Source organism: Phoca vitulina, unplaced genomic scaffold (genome assembly GCF_004348235.1).
Source record: "Phoca vitulina isolate PV1807 unplaced genomic scaffold, GSC_HSeal_1.0 scaffold10, whole genome shotgun sequence".
Classification (NCBI taxonomy): Eukaryota; Metazoa; Chordata; class Mammalia; order Carnivora; family Phocidae; genus Phoca; species Phoca vitulina.
In genome coordinates this window covers 34,132,385-34,154,973 of record NW_022589713.1, presented here as the reverse complement: position 1 = coordinate 34,154,973, position 22,589 = coordinate 34,132,385, and the positions used below count along the sequence as shown (strand labels likewise).

The window sequence follows — 22,589 nt, the reverse complement described above, 5'->3', positions numbered from 1 at the left end:
GAAAGAAAGAAAGAAAGAAAGAAAGAAAGAAAGAAAGAAAGAAAGAAGAAAGAAAGAAAGAGAAAGAAAAAAGAAAACATGTATGTAAATGGTTAGATCATGAGGTATGGAGTAGAACATGGGTGGAGAGAGATACATGGAAAGTGTTAATGGACGTTCAGAGGGTGGATGGATGGTTCAAGAAAACCTACACAGTCATCTTGGCCTTGAAGGTGGTGGAGAAGGGGTGAAATCCCATGAGCAACATTATATTGCCACTTTACACATGAAGAGAACGGAGGCTTAGAAAAAGGAAGTGATTTTCAAAATTAGACCCTTCAGCCGTTACATGGAAGAGTGGGACTCAGATTTCCAACCTAGCCCTTTCCTCTCTCCACTGAAACAGAGCCACCTCCAGGGCGGTATAGGGATCCCACCCCTTACTTTTACTTTTGATTATCTTCCTTGAGAAATGCAACCCTGATATGTTCCGTAAAAGGGAAAATCCAACCTCCAGGTAAAAGGGGATGTGGGGTTGGAGACCGGTAATTGTTCCTGGTACATCAAGAGGAGGTGAGGAAGGATTCGGAAAGGGCACCCCAGGCTTAGGGAGGAGCTTCTGCAAAGACTGGTGGGAATGAGTACATGTTAGAAGAAGCCCATGTGGCCAGAGGACAGAGAACAGGGGGCTGAGCCACAGGAGAGAGGCTCGGTGGGATGGACTAAGGATAAATCCCTGGGAGCATTTCAGGCTGCAGTAAGGCCTTAGGACCTCATTCCAATATTGATGGAAGTCATCAGAAGATTGTAAGCACCAGAGAGACATGTTCTGAAATGTACTTTTAAAGCTCACTCTGGCTACTCTATGAACAATGGGTTGTAGGTGGCTCGGAGTGAAAGCGGGCAGACGAGTTGCGAATATAAATGAGTAACTGAGAAAATTGAATGGGACAATAAACATAGTTGATAAAGAACTTCCAAAGAACTGACAAAATGATACCTATTAATAGGCTAATGGCTCCTCATCAAACTAAGGCAAATAATGATAATATATCTGTTAACAGCACAAAAGGTATGAAAGAGTAGATGAAGTGCTTTCTCTGAATTTCAGGTTCCTAGTAAATCAAGCAGTGTCTCACTACGGACTTCCCTGGATGTTCATGAAGATGAATACAAATATCTAGTTCAGGATTTGGCCCTTAGTGAATGCTCAGCCAAACATTAGTCTCCTCTTCTGCGTGACTCCACAAATAAAAATCAGTTGATATGTACATAGTCTGAGAATTCGGTGAAGCTAAAACTTACGGGCCTGAGTAAAAAATTAGAATGGAAATTAGAGACATCATGCTAATAGCCTGAGCTATCCAGTGATAATTCTACACACTCCCTGGGCTTGCAAAGCATATCGTATACACATCCCCCTAATACAGAGTATGGTTTGGGGTCTCAATGCCTAAAACTAATGGCCTTTAATGCAAACTAAACACTCCTATAATGAATGCCATGAAATCCCAGCCGACTCAGCTGACCCTCTCTGACCACTTGGTCATAAGCCTATTTCCTTTGCCTTATTGCATTTCTAAGGTATCAGCTTGCTTTTGTGTCCTGAAATACTTGAATATTTTCATATAATTCTCCCTTTTTTGATGGATGGATTTCTTTTCTATCATATTTAATGTAATTTCCAGAGATAGGTTGTTCATAGTTATGTTAATGAGATTTAGGTTTGTTTCTTTTTGCAAAATAACTTTGTAGACTGGGGTTGTGTCATTCAAAGCCAAAAGAATTATAATCATCTAACAAAAATTCAATCATTCGATTCTAAACTCTCTCGAGAAACAGGCCAGGATGTGTCTAGTTATTTTAGTAACAGTTCACATGTTCCTATCTAGTTATTACCTTTAATTTTGTTATTAATTTGCATCATAACTGACAAATTGGTTGTCTTGATGCCTAGAATTATGAAGTATCAAAAGCCAGGTATTAGCTGGGATCCATTAAAGAGCAAAGATTCATACTTCATGTGAATAACATGATCATTTGTAGAATCCTCCTTTTAAAAAAAAATGTATTTCTACTACTGTGCACATTGTGTCCCAGATAATGCCCAGGACAACAAACTTTTTGGGTGAACATTTATTTATATCCATACCCCCGATCTCTAAGAGAACATCCAATTAATATCTGACATTTTTATTGAAATAGAGTTGACACACAATGTTATGTTAGTTCAGGTGTCCAACATAGTGATTTGACAAATCTACATTTTCTGCTCTGCTCACAAGTGTAGCTACCATCTGTCCCCACACAGCACTACTACCATACCATCAACTATATTCCCTGTGCTGTACCTCTCATCCCCATGGCTTATTCATCCCATAACTGGAAGCCTGTACCTCCCACTCCCCTTCACCCATTTTACCCACCCCACACCCTCCTCTCCTCTGGCAACCATCAGTTTGCTCTCTCTGATTTATTTCACTTAGCATAATATCCTCTAGGTCCATTTATGTTGTTGCAAGTGGCAAGATCTCATCCTTTTTTATGGCTGTGTAATATGCCTGTGTGTGTGTGTGTGTGTGTGTGTACACACCACTTCTTTATTCGTTCATCTATTGATGAACGCTTAGGTTGCTTCCATATCTTGGCTATTGTAAGTAATATATTGTACTTACATCTTTTCTAATAAGTGTGTTTTCTTTGGGTAAGTACCCCGTAGTGGAATTACTGGATCATATGACAATTCTGTTTTTAGTTTCTTGAGGAACCTCCATACTGTTTCCTACAGTGGCTGCACCAGTTTACATTCCCACCAGCAGTGCACCTTTCCCACTTTTTCTCCACATCCTCGCCAACACCTGTTGTTTCTTGTGTTTTTTATTCTAGCCATTCTGACAGGTGTGAGGGGATAACTCATTGTGGTTTTGATTTGCATTTCCCTGATGATGAGTGATGTTGAGCATCTTTTCATAATATCTGACTTCTAAATCTTCACACAGTTGATCCCAAAACATTGATGAATTGTTTAATTATAAAGTAAATTTACTTCAAGCCTGTGTAAAACAATAGAGCCTAAGAAGGACACTGCACCCTTATCTGAAACCTGCCAGTAATTTGTTTTCCCACCTTCAATTTTCTTAACCCTGTGGATCTCAAACTCTCTTGGGTATCAGAATCATCTGGAGAACTTAGTAAATATACAAATGCCCTGGGCCCATCCCACTTCTATAGGCCTGGTCTCTGTGTTCTTTAGTAGCGCCTCAGGTAATTGTCACTCACCAAAGTTTGGGAATCACTGACTTAATCTTTTAATATTTCAATCTCTTTACAAAGACATACTTCATTGGTTTGAGTTTGGGGAGAACCAAGGGATACAAGCATTAGACAAAGAAATATCAGGATACCCCTGAAAACCAGTACTGCCAAGTGAACACATGTGGAGGTAACTTACAGTTCTCACCAACAACAGCATCCTCAGTAGGCAGAATTTAAGGAGCTCGGTATAGTGGGTATCTTATCCCTCCTTGGGAATGGAATGGGAATTGTATGTGTCTCCCTCTTCTTGGAAGGATAAGAATCAAGAATCCTCCTTAAATAAAATCCTCTTGAGCTTTCCCATGACCCAGCCAAGACTTCTCAGTCCCCGGGTTTCCTAGCAGTGCCCCAACCAATAAACCTACCAATTAAGCAGCTGAATATCATTATCATGAATGGAATTACAGACCGTAATTACGAGCCTGTAAATGCCTCCTGTGAATTAAGCCCTTTCCCCCAAACCATCTCAACTTCTTTTCTTAGGAAAATGGAAGGCAATCCTATCCCTTGCCTCACCCCAAACATAACCTCCCTTGCTTAGAAGAAATACCTGCTCTTGCTGGCTCAGGGGACATGCTGAGCAAGCTTTAATAGGCTGTGCTTTAAGGAGGAATGTCCCCTTGGGTGGAGTCCCTTTCAGCATCTCTCATCCAAGCATGGCCACTAGCTCCTTTCGCTGGGGAGCAGTAACTATCCACTTTGGGGATGTTTCTTAATTTCTGTTTGATCAAGGAAGTTAATAAAATAAAATTTTAAGAATTTCTGCAGAAAAAATCAAGTGTTGGAGGCTTTACAAAATAGTGTGATAACTTTCACATTAAAATGGAGCTTTACAGGATACAATTTACCGAGGATTTAGAGAGTCCCTGAAAATAAAGAAGACATCATAGAAACATGCATGGGTCAGAAGGCTTTTCATGTCTGTAGAAATAAAATGAATCCTCTTCAGGCCCAGAGTTAACTCTTGCATTCAGTAGCTTTATATTTAGCTCATAAAAACCTCAAACCCTCATGGATAATAAACTTGAATGGATTCTACATAGATATGTTTAATTTGAAATGCAACACAATCTCCCAAGATTTTAATCTGTTGTTTTCTTTTAATGGATAGGGAGAATAGGTGCCTATAATTGCACCAGGGGCTGGCTATGGTTGAATCCAGAGTTTCTGATTCACCAGGCAGTGAATAATGTCACATAATAATGTAGAGAAAGAACTCATGACCTCACACAATGCCTAGCTTAGCCATTTGCATAGAGTGAATTGTATGTGTCTGAATAAGATCAAATGTTATTTCCCAGAGCTGTCACATTATAGAATTTTTTTTGCATGGATTTATTGCTTACTGGCCATGTTATTTCAAGCCATAGCATTTCCATTTACTGTGACAAAGAAATCATGGGTTGATTATTACTTGGTAGTCATTGTTCACAGTCTCCTCGTGGAGTAGAAAGGCAGTGTATGTGTATTAGAATTTCCACATAGTGACCTGAAGACTCAAGGGAAAGTGCAGCCTCCAAAGTGACTGAGAGTAGATCACACTTTTAGAGAAACCATCCTAACCAACAACAACTGAAGACAATTAGTCATTTACAGACGGGGCTTATGAAAACCTAAAGCATTTTGAGCCCTTGCATTACATAATTTAAAAGTCATTTTAAGTGTCGGAAAGGCAGCTTAAAATGCCCAATACTATGCACAGATCAGGATGGACTTGTCTCTCTAATATGGATATCTATGCTCCTTTGGTAATTTCAGCAGAAAGGAAAATTCACACATAAATGATAGTCTTTCAATCACTGTATATGATCACTTTAAAAGTAGAACTCTATTTATATTGTATATTTCTCATTTTGACAGACAGGAGCCTAAGCATTTCCAGAAATATGGATGACCAGATGGATTATGTTTTTTAACGTATATGCATATACAAATATATACATTAGCCTGCTCATTTTTGCTCTCTACATTATATCCATGTACAGTAAAGATATTCAAGGAGGTAAAATTTGCCACCAGGGAAGGTTCGTGTAAGAAAGTTTACATTATATTATTGCATTATATTATATTATTCCATTTCTTCCCATTTTCTAAAGGGCAGATCTTCAATTCCCTTTAAATTAAATAGGAAAAAAAAAACCACAATATACATAAATAATTCACTGCCTATACCTCAGGCATAGAGATTCAGGGCTTATCATTCTATCATTAGGGCTGTTAATTTGCCCCCTCCACCCCCCACTAAAGGACTATCTGCTTTTCCTTCATTGGATCTCATCGCCAATTTGGAACTACATTGAAACTGTTTACAAATTTCTATCTGAAGATCCGGTCTCTTTGTCTTGGGCCATTAGGAGTAGAAGGTTGTAGGAAGGACTGAGTTGTCACTCCCGGAGGAACCACGTGAGCATGTCCCACTTAAGTAACAGGGTGCCCCTCAGGTCAGCCTGTGATAAAACCCAAGTCAAACAAGGCTGAATCCTGGATGTTTTATGTCCTAAGGATCTGAAAAGTGTTCACGGCCAGCCCTGACCCTCAAGACCTCAAACGATCGTCTAAGCAGTCACATAAATTGGTGTAAACTTGCTCTTGGGCCATTGCTGTGGAAGCCTGGCTGGTGAAAATACAGCCTTTCCATTGGAGGAACTAATGTCTTTCTAGGCACTAAAAATAAGGGGGAATGTGTTGATTAGTCCGACAGGCAATCCAACTGTGGTGGCTAAATGCCCAAGGCTGACAAATTCTGCATCTTATCACTGCCATCAAGGGGAGGTACATGTGAATACTGTCAGCCCCAAAGAATTGAGAAACAACGTGCCTTCCAAAACTGCAACTCAACAAAATCTTGACAATGCCAACAGCTCGTCATCTCGTGTTTTTCAACCCTCCAGAAAATGGCCTTCCAGCCTGGGACAAACCAAAGCACTGTCCAGACCGAGAACACGACTGGAAGCTAGTAGGAATGTCTGAAGCCTGCCTCCATAGGAAGAGCCATGCGGAGAGGCGCAACGCATTGAAAAATGAGCAGCCGTCACCACATCTCATCCAGACCACTTGGACTAGCTCGATATTCCATCTGGACCATGACGATGTGAATGATCAGAGTGTCCCAAGTGCCCAGACCTTCCAAACAGAAGAAAAGAAATGTAAAGGTAACCCAGTTTTTATTAGACCATAATATCGTGTTTCCACAAGTGAAAAGGAGCTCTGTTGTCACTGTGTGCTCAGCTCCATTTATTCCAATGTATGGTATCCATGTGTTTTCCCCAACTGTTCTGTTGCAAGGTTTCTTTATCCCCCAATCCTCTTTTAAACATAAATAAATGAGTCCCAAAGGAAAGCAGTTAATTTCAGTTGCATGTTGCGTTGGACACTTGGGGAAAAGACATTTTTATTTCTCTAATTAGCAGGAGGGTTGTTAGTTTTGGCTTTAACTCTGTTTTTGCATCTGAGTAGAAACAGACATTGCTATCGTTCTGTAGCTACTTGCTTTGATGTGTGTGTGTGTGTGTGTATACATCTCTTTTCCCAATTGTGCCAGTAGCTAATGGGATTTCAAAGACTACCTTTAACCCAAATAGACAATTCACGCTCAAAAGAGAGGTTTTAAGTTGTTTTCTTTTACTCATTAAATCCTTGTGTCATCTTCCTGAAAGGCAAGATTATGGTGTTAGGAGGTTGTCACCTCATAAAAAAAGTGTTAAACTGGACTAAGTTCCTGATTGCATTAGATTTAACTGGTCTTTACCTCAGGTTGCCTCACCCGACAGATGTCTTTGTGCTGATCGCTTTATTGTCTTAGGGCGCCCCAAAATGTTTGCTTTGTAAATTCATTGTGTTTTTAAATGTCCACGTTCATGTGACTTTCCATTGTTTTTCAATTTAGCATGGAGGAAAAATAAGGTCTTTTTGGTTCTTCTTGAAGGATTCTGACTCATGATAAAGTTTTAATTTGTGTATTTGGAAATCTGGCAATCACTCACCAAGATATATTAATGAAAGTTTGTAAAGACTCGTATGTATGAGCCATGAGAGACTTTTGCATACTGTTCTAACTTGAACATAAGCACATGATTATATTTATCCTGTCAAAAAAGTGCCGGTCCTTTAACTTTTCTGAAAACACTTAATCAAAAGCTCCTTGGAACTACCAGTTGATCCAAGAAGTTGAGTGTGTAGATCGTTTCTGTTGAAAATAGAATTATCTAAAAATAATAAAATAGTGGCATGAGCTCTGATTTGAGTGCAGTCAAAACTATACATGTTCTCTTTGGAAAGATTTGTGTTTGAACTACCTCTCACCTTTAGTATTTGGGAGATTTGAGAAACTGAAAAGGATATTGAGAAAAAGAACAAAATACGTTTTTTTGAAGAGTCAGCATATGAGACAAACTTGTTTGTATGTGTGTGTGTGTGTGTGTGTGTGTGTGTGTGCAAATTTGTTTGAGATATAATTGAGATTTAGTCTTAGATTTTGTAACCAGATTGTATCTTCAGATTTTATGAGCCGGCATCAAAACCATGTCAGTCCTTGGCTAACAGTGAAACACCAACATGAAACTGTAGTGTCCTCATGATGTAAGAAATTCACAAACTAAATTTGATTCATTCACAGCTGGCACCCATGTTCACTCATTTGTTCATTCATTCATTCATTCATTCATTCATAGGATCCGTCTATGCCTCTATCACTTGGCCTTGGGTATTCAAAGTTCCTAATACGGTATACTTCTTTTGTTGTTATACCTTAAAAGCAAAAGGAAACAGTCTCTATTTGCACCCAAGATCCTAACTGTAGTGCAGTGGTTAAAACCACAGATTTGGGCTAGAATCCTAGCCCTTCCACTCTGTCCTTGAGCAAACTTATGTGATCATTGATGGAATTAAATAAGATAATGTATTTAAGCATGCATTTAATATAGTACCTCTCCTAAGGGCTCTCTAAATAGCAGCTATCATTATTACTGTGATCAGTATTATTAGCTATGCATCATTAAGTCACATAAATTCCTTGTGCTGCACTGTGTGCCTGGTAAGGAATGGAGGAGGAGAAGAAGCCAGGTGAGTGTGGGCTAGGGCATGACGTTTTGGGGTGGATTCGAGCTGATAATCCATTTTGCATTCATTCAGCTCTCCTTTGCTGAAAGAGAGTTGTTTAATAAGAAAACATAATTAAATTATTACATTAAAGTCCTTCCTCAAGACTCTCATATGAAAAGGAAAACAACCAGGGAAAACTCTCCGGTAGTTTCTAGAGTAACCAGCAGGGTTCATCTTGGCATGAACGTGAGGCAATGGCTTGGTTCAGCATGAAAATACCATGGGAAAGCCCACGTTGTCATGGCCCATGAACTTGATAAACTAAATCTTACTCGCTCACAGTGGATGCCTGTATTTAGTGAGGCACCAGGGAGGCCAGAGAAATAACCTGATTACTCACTTTGTTCTTTTTGGAGTTGGTTCTTCTCCATCTTCTCTGCTTGTCTGCCACCTGCATAAAATCACCATGTGGAGAGTTCTGTTTGGATGCCCCTTTACGCCGGGCATGTATTTCCTGGCTATCTCTGTCCAGCCCCCAGGCATGCTTGATATCTCAGTCCCGACCTACCATTCCACGCATTCATCCCATCGGTGTTCATTAAGTGCATACCCTGTATAGGACATTACCCTTGATGTCTGAGCATGAAGCAATCGCATCGAGGCCAAAAGTACATCCAACTAGCCCCATTCCAAGGAGCCCAAATTGACTTGATAAGAACTAAATGGCCCTGAAGGATACAAAAAGTTAAGGATCTGCAGTGCAAGAGCCGACAGAACAGATTGCCTGCCGGAAGTTCCACAGTAAGCCCATCGCTCAGGCAGCCATACAGCTGGCGCAGATCAGTGCACCTCGAAGTGTGGTTGGTGCGTGGGTACCCTCCTAAAAATTGTTATTATTCCTCTCTATTGATGCAAATATAGAAACTAAGAGTGAGCTTTAGAAACTTTTCTAGCAATGTGGCAAATTACTGCTGACATTCAAATACATGATCAGTGGACTCACCTCACTGAACAGGGTCTGGACCAGTCAGGAACTGTCAAACTCGCCTGGTGAGTCATGCATGGCTAGAGCTAGGTAAAAGTCTTGTGCAAAAGAACCCTGCGCTGCACTATAATGGACCAGATATATTTTTAAATGGTCCTTCAGTTCAAATAATTTGAGAATCACTGATCTGTGCGTTATAGAATTCTTGATGTTTTTTTTCTTTTGGCTTATTTTTGGTACATAGTTAATGTTTTGGTTTTCAATTTGGGTCTGAATACTGCTTTCATTTTAATCTGCATATAACTGCGCTTCTCTCTGCTACAGTCATTCTAAGGAAATTAACTGGTAACACATTTAACTGGAATGAGAGCTCTGGAGACTTAGCATTCTGCCACAGCCCACAGTTCCAATCTGCTCGAGTACCAGAGGCCATTTCCAACCAGCAGCAGGTGACCCAAGCCACCCTTCTATCTCCACACTACACCTTCCCTGGAATCTTTGTCACAGTTTGAACTGATTGCTCAGCCACGAGGACCACATCCTACTGCTGCCCACCTCCTTCTCTCCCAGAGTCTGAGATGCTGTATTTATTTGGTGGTGCTCAAAGTGCACCCACCAGTGGCACTAGCCGCATCGGGAGCTTGTTAGAAATGCAGAATCTGGGGCCGCACCCCAGACTGCTGAATTGGAAGCTTTGGAAAGGGGCCCAAGAATCTGTGTTTTTAACCAGCCCTCTGCGTGATTCTTAAAAACCTGAATATCAGAAAATGCTTGCGAATACAGACGCTTCAGTTCTCAGTATAAGAAAGGGCCTGCCACCTAGTGGACACTCAGGGAATGTGCATTTTTGTTCCCCTCCCTGACTGTACCTGGAGAGCCACCTAAGTCCCCCGTTCTTGACTGGGCTTCCTTAGGCCCGGTTTATCTTACTTGCCAAATGGATGTTCTGTTTAATCACTTGGCCTGGTAACACATCCATCTGGGAGTTGAGCCCTTCAGAGAATCCCAATCTGTTTGGCTGGGGCCCTGATCCTCTTCTAAGTACTTACGAGGCTCCTTCATGCAGACCTCTCATGACTTCCTGAACTTCTCTTTAGAACCCCAGGGTCCCACCGGTCCCACAAGGATGGGTCCTAGTTAGATGCATGCACCCCTGTAGCTGGATCTAGCAGGGTCTGGACCCAAACAGTACTTAGATGTTTGTGCTCAATGTCAATCAGGGACCTTCTTGATACCCTGGAACCCAGAGTAGGAGAAAAAAGGCAGGGACTGACCCACCTCCCTGGTTGCATCAGAAAAAGGTGGGCAGCAATCCAGTGATCTCACAGAATTTTCTCTGTTGGTCAGTTCCGTGTTTATTTTTTTTAAGATTTTATTTATTTATTTGACAGAGCGAGACACAGCGAGAGAAGGAACACAAGCAGGGGTAGTGGGAGAGGGAGAAGCAGGCTTCCCGCTAAGCAGAGAGCCCCATATGGGGCTCGATCCCAGGACCCTGGGATCATGACCTGAGCCGAAGGCAGGCGCCCAACGACTGAGCCACCCAGGCGCCCTGGTCAGTTCTGTGTTTAATATCAAGAGAATTGAGTCTTAGATCCGAGGAAGGCAAGGAGAAAAAAAAAAGTCAAAATAATTTTACTAACAAGTTATTTTCTCTCATTATAAAAGCCTTCCATGTTCATGTACAAAACTGAGAATTTCCCAGAAGTTCAACAAAAATAATTTTTAGAAATCATTTGTATTTCCATCCTCCAAAGACAAGCAGTGTTAAAATCTTTATTATATTTCAGTCTTTTTTCTGTGCATATCTATTTTTTACAAACTTGGAATCACACTAGACATAACATTTTTTAACCAGCTTTTAATGCTTAATGACATATCGTGAACATTTTCCTTTCTCATTAAGTATTCTTTTGAATTCTGACTTTTATTGGCTATAAATTATCCTTGCTTATAGATATACTGTAATTTATTAAGCCAGTCCCCAAGATTTAGACAAGTTAAAGTAATTTTTAAAACAGTATCTTATGTCAGCAAAGGGGCAGACTATTAACTCATGCTCTTCATAAGGAGGAAAAAATGAATCAAATCAATGATGACAATTTTAAATGATATATAATTCTCATTTACCAAAATAACAAAGTGTTCTAAAAATGAGAGATGTAAAGCCAAGTCATTGTATGCATTATAATCCTTCAAGTTAGACATTCACATTTTCAGCGGGTGATCGCTATCTTTGTCCTTAAGTAAAATACAAGGACATCTTCAGGTAAAGGAGTATTTTAGAAGGTGGGGGATTAAAAAGCTTGAGCCCTTCCACTAGTACGACCATCTGCTCCATCCATCTCCGCTCTCCACTCTGCCTGAACTCACCATAGATCAGGGAGGGCGGCCCCAGCTAAGAGCGCCAGTGGGATTCATATACCTCAAGGGCACTTTAGGAGCTGTAGCCATCAACATGAGAATAAGTGCTCCCCACCAGCTTCTGGTAGATGCAAGAGAGCTGTGATTTGATACTTCAAAGGCAGGAAAGAGCACCCCATAAGTAGACTAGGACAGACAGAAATACAGGGCAAGAAAAGAAAGCAAAGCAATCAGCTGGAGTGGAGGGGAGGAAAAAACTGGAAACAGAGCAAAGGCAAGCAGGCAAATATCAGAAATTCAAGGCTCCTGCATCCAACTTCACTTCTCACTGAGATACAGCATGGAGCAGGGGATGGACCATAGGCTTCTATCTGGCAGTTTCTATCACAACATAAAATGCAGATATGCTCTGACCCAGCTGTCCCTCTTACAATACTCTGTTGCATGGAAATACTCACAGGGATGAAGAGCTGTGTTCACCTATTTTCTTTGCACCTTTGTTTTTGTCCCTGAAAAATTAATAACACTCCAAATGCCCATCCATAGGGGAATGTTTGAATACACTATGGCATATCTAAAGTATCCACTAGAAAAATAAACAGGTTCTTTAAAAAGGAGGTGCTTTTAGGAATACCAAATAGAGAAGTCACCATGCATTAAGTATAGCGGGATCCCATTTACAGGTTTTTTAATAAATATATTTCTATATCTATCTATCTATCTATCTATCTATCTATCTATCTATTTAAGAGAGAGAGAGAGCACACAAGTTGAGGCAGGAAGCCCGATGATGCAGGGGATCCTGACTGAGCCACCCAGGCACCCCTCCCATTTAGTTTTAAAAATCTGTATCACTGTGTGTGCACAAATGTGCATAGACAAAAGACCCTGGATACACATCAACCCGTAACACCAGGTAGCTTAAAAAGGTAAGAGTAGAGCAAAGGAGAATGCTAATATTAACTCCATATACAACTGCGTGCAAGATTTTTGTACAATAAGAATGCATTAATGAATACCTTGTGCGGTTTTCTTTCAAAGTTAAGCTCATATGCTTTATAGTCAGACAGACTTAAGTGGACTCCTTGTTCTTAAATATACCAACTCAGGGCATGTGTTTTTAACCTCTCTGCCCCTCAGTCCCCTTCATTTTAAATGGGGTCATAATATCTGGCTTTCAGATTTGTTGCAAAGATGACAGGTCATGCGTGTAAAGCACCCAGCATAGTGCCTGGCACTTAGTAGAGACAGCATGATAACTGTTCTTAGAATAGAAACATTCTCTTAGCCTCAGGCTCCCCTTCTCCAGTGTTTGTCGCCCTTTCTGGCCTTGAAATACATTGACAACCATATACACATAAATGAAGAGAAGCAAAACAAAACATCACATACACAGCTATAGTAGGGACATAAACAGTGGAAAGAAGAATCCACAGCAACAACCAAGATATTTTTCAAACCCTGTCGATAATGAAAATTTTAAATAAGAAACCCAGAAAAGCATGAAGGAGCTGAACTGGACTTTGAACTCTGGCTCCAACACTAGAGCTCTTGATCATTATACTTTCTCATGACACAGAGAGGCAAGGAAATCCCAGGTACCCCAAGGAAGGAATCTAAGCCACAGGGACAATATGGGTCTACGCTCAGAGGAAGGTGCAGGGCAGTGAGACCTGGCATGAGAGGAGCCATGGGCTTCAGTGAATGCCTCGTCATAAAGTCCAAGGTCAAATTCTGGCACTGCTCCTACCAACCACTGAGCCTCGAGCAAGTCTCTTAGCCTGTCTGGCCTCAGTTTCCTCATCTGTAAAATGGGAATCCTCTCTCACAGAATTGTGGAATTCTATGTGTATTATTTTTAAAATGAAGCTTAGAAAGATGAGAAGCAGATTGGATGTTAGGGATGTAGACGGCCCATGTGAGAATGACCACTAAGGAGATACTGACAGGATTGGAGTTTCTAAAGCTGGGAATATTATGGACACAGGGGGAACAGATACAGTAGTCAAATCCCTGATGCTTCCAACAAGTAGCATCAGACAAAATAGGGTACAGTGTGGCTGGTTAACTTGTAGGATCTGGCACTGAAGTTGAAAAAGTACTGTTGGGAGAGTCTGCCTTACAAAGACATCATAGGTGACCATTGGAATTCAAAGCCTTTCCCTTCCCCAGACATTTCCCACAGGTTGTCCTGAGTTCTCTGTGGTCTTTCCAAATGCAAACCTCCTGGCTGGATATCTTATCAAGTTGCTAGCGTCTCCAAGTGGATGAATTGGGTCAAATTCCTTTCTCCCTTGACAGGGTCCAGTAATGCCAGTGGAAGGAATGGAATGGAAGGAGCCGTGAAGGGGTGAGGATAGCAGAGAGTGGATGGAGAGAGAGAGAGAGAGAGAGAGGGAATAAGGAGCAGGACTGCCACGGGCCACTGTGTGTGCTGTCAGGTTGTGCGCTGGGCAGTAGGAGCGGCGTTTACCCACAGTGAAGTCTGTGACGCAGCGCTCTAAAGACAAAAGTCACCTTGCCAAGAAAGACACTGAACATAGATGTTCCAGTCAGATTTGGACATGTGTGAGTGGCATGTTGATCTGGGGCCATCAAAATATTCCAAGATTGATAATACTATAATGTAGAACAAAATCTGCTAAAAGAGAATTTAAATGTTCTCACCAAAGATATATACATATGTATGTATATATTGTATATATTTATATATAAAATATTATATACATTTATATACAATTTTATATATACATAATATCTGAGGTGATGGATGTGTTAATTACCCAGATGGGAGAAATCCTGTCACAATGTATGTGTACATCAAATCACCACAATATACACTTTAAATATCTTACAATTTTATTTGTCAATTATACCTCAGTAAAGCTGGGGGGGAAGTATTTCAAGAATCCTCAAATTACATAGCTGGCCTGCCGCATTAAATCTTAGGAATGTTCCCTAGCATTTGGTAGGCACACAGGGAATACTGAGAACAGAAGACCATGGTTTGGCTCTTAGGTCTGACATTTACCAGGTATTTAACCTTGGATAAATCACTAATTCTCTCCAGCAAAGAATGTATTCAGAGATTAATTGCCCATAATGAAACCAAGGACATTAATCTACAATTCCATTTTAAAGTACCTCTCTAATACAATAACCATATCTCCCCTGGTGGGGAAAACAGGACAAAATAGATTAAATTAGTACTAACCCCGAAAACCTGAACGTGATTATCAGAAAAACATAGCAGCACCAGGATTAATTGGGCAATCAGTTGCTTTTCACCATCCTGTTCAGTGGTCTTACTTCTCTTGGTGGACAGCTTCCCCCAGGAACAGAAGACTTTGGGCTATGAAGATGCCCATTCTCAATTCCCCAGTAAGTATGGGCTTCTAGAACCCCTGTCAGCTTCGGGAAACATATGCATGCTCCACAATAAGCCTATTCCTCTGAAAGTGTTGGTGACCAGTATATCCTTACCTCTCCAGGGCAGATGCTTTGGGTCTGAGTACCCCTGGAGATGTAGAGACTCCACACCAAGGGTAACCTGCACAATAGTGACATTGCAGGGACACGTGGGTGGCTCAGTCGGTTAGGCATCTGTCTTCGGCTCAGGTCATGATCCCGGGGTCCTGGGATCAAGTTCTGCCTCGGGCTCCTTGCTCAGCAGGGAACCTTCTTCTCCCTCTGCCTGCCACTCCCCTGCTTGTGTGCTCTCTCTCTCTCTCTGACAAATAAATAAATAAATTTTTTTTAAAAAAATAGTAACATTGCAGACAAAATAGGCAAGTACACTGGGAAGCCATTTCACTTGTATGTATGACCTATATTGACACAGAGATGGTTTCTCTCTGTAGTTTACTATGTGGCTGATGTTAATATGAACTATATTTAGAGATCAGTTTTTCAGGTTCTGGACCAATTCAGCCACCTTGACTTGAACTGAAATAAATATGATCCACCTTCTCTATCCACACTGCAAAAATACCAGGAACCTAAAATCAACTGAGCTTTGGAAATGAGGGTCAAAAATCCTCCATGGTCCAAAGCCGTCCTCCATGGCATTGATCTGATACAGAATTATTATCTTTGGCAAACCTCTATCCCCATGATATTTGCCAGTATTGACTTATACAAGGGACTTGACTCTGTTAAACTTCATTGCCTCTTAAAACATAGAACTGTCTTGCAAATATGACTATTTAATTCAATTGTCTATACTGTGAAGTTACTTGGCATTTGAGTTTGAATACTGTGTGTGGGTTGATGGTCTACTAGTCTAGATGGCAGTATTTGGTGAGTAGCAAATTTTACACCAAATATCCATAGTTACCCCATAACGTGCAGTTTATACAAGCCATACTGTCATAAAGCCCAGCCTCAGACCTAATGAAAAGATACTTATTTTGCTCTTTGTTTGCCTAGACCTGGAAAGAACTTCTTATAATCAGCCTAAGATATAAAACTAAAGGTCAAAAATGTGTAAGTAAAAGAAGCTCCTGCCCTTTAAGGGAAAAAAATACATGTTAATTTTTGCAGGAGTTTCAACTGAATGGTTTCCAGGGAAACAGGTATCTGCAATGGGCTCATCCCATTTAATATTTATGGCTGAACCTGGGGAATAGTGCTTTCTTATTATCCCTTCCTGGTTACACATGGTATGTTCATTCTTAACTTTCCTTTGAAGTGATCATTCTATGTTTGAGTCTTATTTCTTCCCCAAACAATGGAAACAAATGTTCATTCTATGATAAAGAAGAAGAAGAAGGAGGAGGAGGAGGAGGAGAAGGAGGAGGAGAAGAAGAGAAGGAAAAGGAGAAGAAGAAGAAAGAAGAAGAAGAAGAAGAAATTTTGGAATATCAAGAATATAAGCCTGGTGATCACCACTAAAAAGGAAAAAAATATATATAACACTAAATCAATCTGACACATTTTTCCTAGATGAATGGAGGGGGTTTGATTTTGTTTGTTGTTTTATTGCAAATCTGCTTACCTTTTTAGCTGGTTCCTGCTTTTAAGAGTTGAACTGGAAAAACGAAATTGGTAGAAAAGGACCATCTTCAAGTTTGAGCTGTGTGTTTTCTTAGAAGATCTGCTAAGGCAAACCTATAAATTCCATTTTATATGTGATTTTAAAGTACTCTGCTTTACTGAAAAGTTGGAATACTACAGAGAACTCCCACGTGCCCTTCATCTGGAATCACCAGTTATTAACACTTTGCCACATTTGCCTTATCACAGTGCGTGTGTGAATGTACGTCTGCATCTGTTTGTATATATAGATTATTCTTTTTCAGAATCATGTAAGAGTCAGTCGCAGACATCATACTCCTTGAACTCTAAATACTTTGGAGTGTCCCCTAAAGTCAAAGAAATTCTCCTACAAAACCATGGTACAGTTCTCAAAATGAGGAAGTTTAACATTGATGCCTACTATTATCTCATCTACAGACTTTATGAAAATTTCACAAACTGTCTCCGCGAGGGGAGGTAGAGGCTGAGAAAGAATTGTCCTGGAGGCTTTCATGGTTGTCATCCCTCCTGGACAGGGCCGGTCCAGGCCACCACTACGTGTTCTTCATGTCAGTTCTGTTTCTGGTCCAGGACCCAGGCCAGGATTATGTATTTCATGTAGCTTTTGCATCTCTCTCATCTGCTTTAATCTGTAACGGGGTGTCACGACCTTTCTCTTTTTCATGACATTGACATGTTTGAAGAATGCAGGCCTGTGATTTTGTAGAGCGTCCCTCAGTTTGGGTGTGACTGATGTTTCCTCATGATGAGAATTAGATTATGTATTTTTGGCAAAAATGCTAAAAAAAATTGTAGTACCCCATGATGTTTGTTCCTATAAAAATTTAAGTGTGTGATTCAGAAATGGTTTGCAGGGATGCCTGGGTGGCTCAGTTGGTTAAGCATCTGCCTTCGGCTCAGGTCATGATCCCAGGGTCCTGGGATCGAGTCCCACATCGGGCTCCCTGCTCAGCAGGGAGCCTGCTTCTCCCTCTGTCTGCTGCTCCCCCTGCTTCTGCTCTCTCTCTCCCTGACAAATAAATAAATAAATATCTTTAAAAAAAAAAAGAAATGGTTTGCAAACTTCCAAACGGCCTACATGTTCGTGTGAGGAGTTTTCTATCTTTATTGATGAGCTCACTCATTATCTCACAGGGTTGGAAGAAAGTGTATTTTCTAGAAGCCCACCTATTAAGCATCCATTCAACAGCCTAAGGATGAATGTCTCGAAGTCAAAGTTACTGGTTTCTCTGTCACCTATGAGATTTTTAAGGCTGGAACGACAGTATGATACCTCCCTGGGGGACACCTTTTTTTGCAGTAGGGACAGAAAGCAGATTCTCTGCAGTCTGAAGACCTCCGAGGATAACACATAGATGCTGCCTCTTTATTCATTTCTGTTTTAACTGGACCTTCCTTTCTTTCCACAATCCAATCCTATTAAATGACAAAACAATTAAGATTGGAATGTACCTTTGGTTAATCTTGATACCTACTATGTATCTTTCTAGATTATTTTGACATTTGAAATAAAATGAGGAACTTCAGGGGCGCCTGGGTGGCTCAGGCGGTTAAGCGTCTGCCTTCAGCTCAGGTCATGATCCCAGCGTCCTGGGATGGAGCCCCGCATCGGGCTCCCTGCTCGGCTGGAAGCCTGCTTCTCCCTCTCCTACTCCCCCTGCTTGTGTTCCCTCTCTCTCTGTCTCTATGTCAAATAAATAAAATTTTAAAAAAAAAAAAATGAGGAACTTCAATTCACCATTTCTAGATGTGGTTCTCAGGGTACCGACATGAAGTCAATCCAGTTTTTGGAAACTCCTTTACAAATCCTCTTTTGTTCACCTCTTCCATGAAGGCCCCATTCACATATCACTTCCTCTGTGCTTGTTTCTCCTTTCGCCCTCAGAATGAGTCATTTCTTTCCTCATGCTGTCATGAAATGTTACTATACTAGAGCACCTACTGGGTGCTACCCGATCTTACTACAGCTTCGGACCATGCCTGTGTAATTCACCAGAGGTTGAGATCACCTTGATCTATACCAAAAATGTTCTTAAGTGTATTTTGTGTGCCCCGTGCTGCACTGTGTGTTGACTGAAGTTCAATGAGCCTGCTTCCAGCATGGGGTTTCCAAATAGACATGTTGGACGAGCTTTGGGTCTAGACTTGAGATACGCAACGACTCTGTTGATGACCAAGCAATAATGAAAATTCTATTGGCTGGCTGACATTTGTCCTAGAGAAGATTAATAAAGAATTTAACCTATGCTGTTTCGGAAACAGTAAAATTCCACTTCACTCCATATTCACTTAACACATGAAGTGTTTGGTGTGTCAGATACTGTCTTCTGCTTGTTGATACGTCTTTTTAGTTGGGTTGCAAATTTCAGAGGAAGGCCCTGTCTTCCTCTTGTATGTGGTATTGATATGTAAACGACGTGAACTTTTAAATTTTTTTATTTTGATAATCAGTTTTAATTAGCTCAAGCTATTCGTAAACCCGCATCTATTTTCATGAAGCTTTATTAAGATATAATTTAAGATATAATTTACATAGCATAAAATCCCTCTGTTTTCAGTGTACAGTTCCATAATTGTTAGAGTATTTACAGAGTTTTGCAATCATCACCACAATCTTATTTTAGAACATTTCCATCACCCCGAAGAAACTTGCAGCTGACTTACAGTGACTCTTTCTTTCTGTACCCTGTCCCTGCAGATGGGCCTTTACTGCACCGCACAAAAATGGAATCACACAACAGGACTGGGATCTTTCTCTTGGCATATTGCTTTTGAGGTTCATCCACATTGTAGCATGCAGCATTACTTCGTTTGAACTTTTTACCTTTCATTATTCTTCATAGCATTTTTAAGTATTGGTGTAAGAATGGAGCCTTTAATGAACAAAGAATAAATCTTTTGAAAACGACATCAATTGTGGCAGAGCCTCGATTTTGCACTAGTTGTTCTTAAAGGTGAAAAAGCAAAGTATAATGCAGATGATTCAATCATTCATTCATTATTCCTATTATTAGGGAAATTTGTTTTAAAATTAATCTCTGACATGTTATTCTGGAATAAAGAAAGTATACTATAGCTGTTAAATGTCAAAACCGTTCCACTCAAACAACCACTCAACCTTTCAAATCAAGTCCATCAGTGTGAATTACAATGAAATAATCATCTTGACACATTAAACTAAGTCAAAATGGATCTACTTGCTTTCATTAATTAAAGAGTACGTAAAATGAGGGGCCATATGATATTCATGCAAAGCATAAATGATATTCATAAAAACGTAAAATATTGAAGAGGTTTTTTTCTAGAGGTAGAGGTAAATATATATAAATAAATAAAGAGGCATTAAATTAAGCTCATCTTTGGGAAAACAGATAAATCATTACAGCGACCTTGAATCTGTGTCGAAACCTATAAATAATTTTCTCTTAGAAAAGTAGTGTGGGAAATGGGACAAGCAAGTTCTAGAATAGCAAATCAAGAGCCAAAATCTCTATACTAACTTCTTCCCTTGGCAGTTACATAAGGTTGAGAAAACCAACCCCTCAGTTTCCACTCTTTAAAATGAATGGAAATATCTTCACCACCAGTGGTATTGTTTGGTTATGAAGATAACATGCAATAGACCTCATCATTATTATTTAGCTAGTGTTCAAATTAAAGTCACACCAAACTGAAACTTTATTGGATGTTTTCTAGACTATGATGCAAACTTCGTCAGACTATATTAGCCATTAAAGGTTTGCTTTTGAATCAAAAGTCCATTCATGGAAAAGAGCGAACATTCCCCTGTTGGCTTAGAAAAGAGAGGAATTCAATGCTGATAACATTGGTCTACAATCTATTTCAGAAGCCTTACTTCTCTTTCAACCCCCCAGCCATAAGGAGGCTTGTCTGTATTCACTTCTGTATACATACATGTTTCATTTGGTCTAGACCCTGGTTCTCAAACATTAGCCTGCAACAGAATCCCTGGGAGGCCATGTCCCCACGTATGCTGCTGACCTCACCCTGCTGAGTCTGATTCAGTGGGTCTGGGGCGCAGATGGAGAATTTGCATTTATAAGAAGTTCCAGGAGATGCAAATGCTGCTGGCTCAGGAACCACACTTTTAGAGCCACTGATCTAAGGCTTGCGGAGTCTATTTTACAGTCTTTGTGGAACTACAAAGGGCTGTTTGCTTTAACCCACTCATTTCTATAAATCGGCATATTTCATCTAGTAGAAAGCTATTGTAATAGGGTCTGTGGTATCTTTTGCACGATTGTGCCAGGACAGCCGGTCCACCTTAATAGAGTAAAACGCGACCTCCAGACCTTAGGCCTGGAAAGAGTGTCCAAGTTAAGGAAGTCACCACGACTGCACTGTGAGAACCTCCTTCTCCTTGGACAGCTCTCAGTTCAGTTACTGGGGCTGCTCCCAACATCTTGGGCCCCAGGAGCGTCTTGTTCCCACTTCAGTGTTCTCCTCAGGGCCCTTTCTTTCCCAGTGCACCCAGATCGCAGTCCATTCCCTGTATGCCAGTAAACCATGTTGTCACATTTTCAAGCGCATTTTTTGTAAACGTGCATTCTGCTTGATGATGGATTGCAAACAAAAGCCTCCCCTCAGTATCCTTTCATAGAGCTGTAACAGGCTGGCACTATCAAAAAGCTTTTGTCAAATACTAAAGGAGAAAAAAGCAAATTAGAAACGAAGTCAGAGTACAAGTTGTTTGAAAAGAGGAGGGCTTTGTGTTTCTATTCCTACCAAACAGATGCAGTCGCAGAGCCCAAAGGCCCCAGTCTTGTGCAGTGATCACCCAGGATTTGCACTACCTTGTGTCCGGCCTGCCTCTTCTGGCCAGGAGCTTTCCTCCTTGGTAAAGGCCAAAACCAGGACACTCCCCTCAGCAGTTTCCCAGGCTCCTCCTCTCTGTCCCTGGTGTGTGATCTAAGAAAAACACCACTCTTCCGGGGGATCTATCCCTACGAATGGCCTTCCCTCCAGCAATGGAGTCACAGAACAGAATTCTGTGTTTCTGAAAGTATGTTTCATGGAACACTTGTAACAGATGTTAGAAGATACACAGGGTTCTATGATCAGATGTGTTTGGGAAATGCTGAGTCATGTGAGGTCATGCAAAGTCCGACAGTTTTCATCTGAGATTCTCTCAGAGAGGGATGCACAATGCATACTTCCCAAACTCATTTGACCACAGAACCTCTTTTTACTGCCTTTTCCTTCAAAGCGTCTCTTGAGACTGGTATTGTGGACCACTCTGGAAACATCATCTGAATGTTAATCCAGTGCCACGGTGTCCACCTAATGAGGATCACACAATCAAAATAATCAAGGGGAGAGTGACTCATGCTAATTAATGTACCTGGGACTGAGGAAGTAAAAAGTTCCAAAATGGTCTGAATTGTGCATGATCCCACGGACTCAAGGTTTTATATCAATTCTTAAGGGGGAGTGCCAAATCCCAGGCCTGGGCAAGTCCCCTGAATTCCCTCCCTTCCTCTAAGGCGGTATATATCTTGGAGGAAGAACCAATGAACTTACTTCTAGGTAGTCAAGGAGTCAAGGAGACGACAAGGCTTTGTGCTTAAACCCCCAGGTGGATGGTGGTACCTAGATGAGAAGTCTGCAGGAGGAACAGGTCTTAGAAAGAATGAAGTTGGAGATGCCTATTGGTGTGGTAATGGACATGTCAGGTTGAGAGCTGGACAGCAGATTCTGGTTGTAGAGGAGACATCTGGGATGGAGACATAACATTTGGGTGTCATTTACCTATTTATTGGAAGCCATTAGAGTGGATGAGATCACCTACAACAGACACTGGCAAACTTCTTCTCTAAAGTGCCACATGCTAAATATTTTCAGCCAGCCA

The 22,589-nt window shown here is 40.8% G+C and overlaps 1 protein-coding gene across 1 annotated transcript in view; it reads left to right on the top strand.

Annotated features, from left to right (window-relative positions):
• Positions 1 to 22,589, top strand: part of THRB (thyroid hormone receptor beta) — a 210,695-nt gene that overhangs the window by 131,334 nt on the left and 56,772 nt on the right. Inside the window, exon 3 of the mRNA XM_032408802.1 lies at positions 6,186 to 6,446. Coding sequence (XP_032264693.1) covers positions 6,186 to 6,446 — 261 coding nt within the window. The remainder of the gene's footprint in view (positions 1 to 6,185; positions 6,447 to 22,589) is intronic.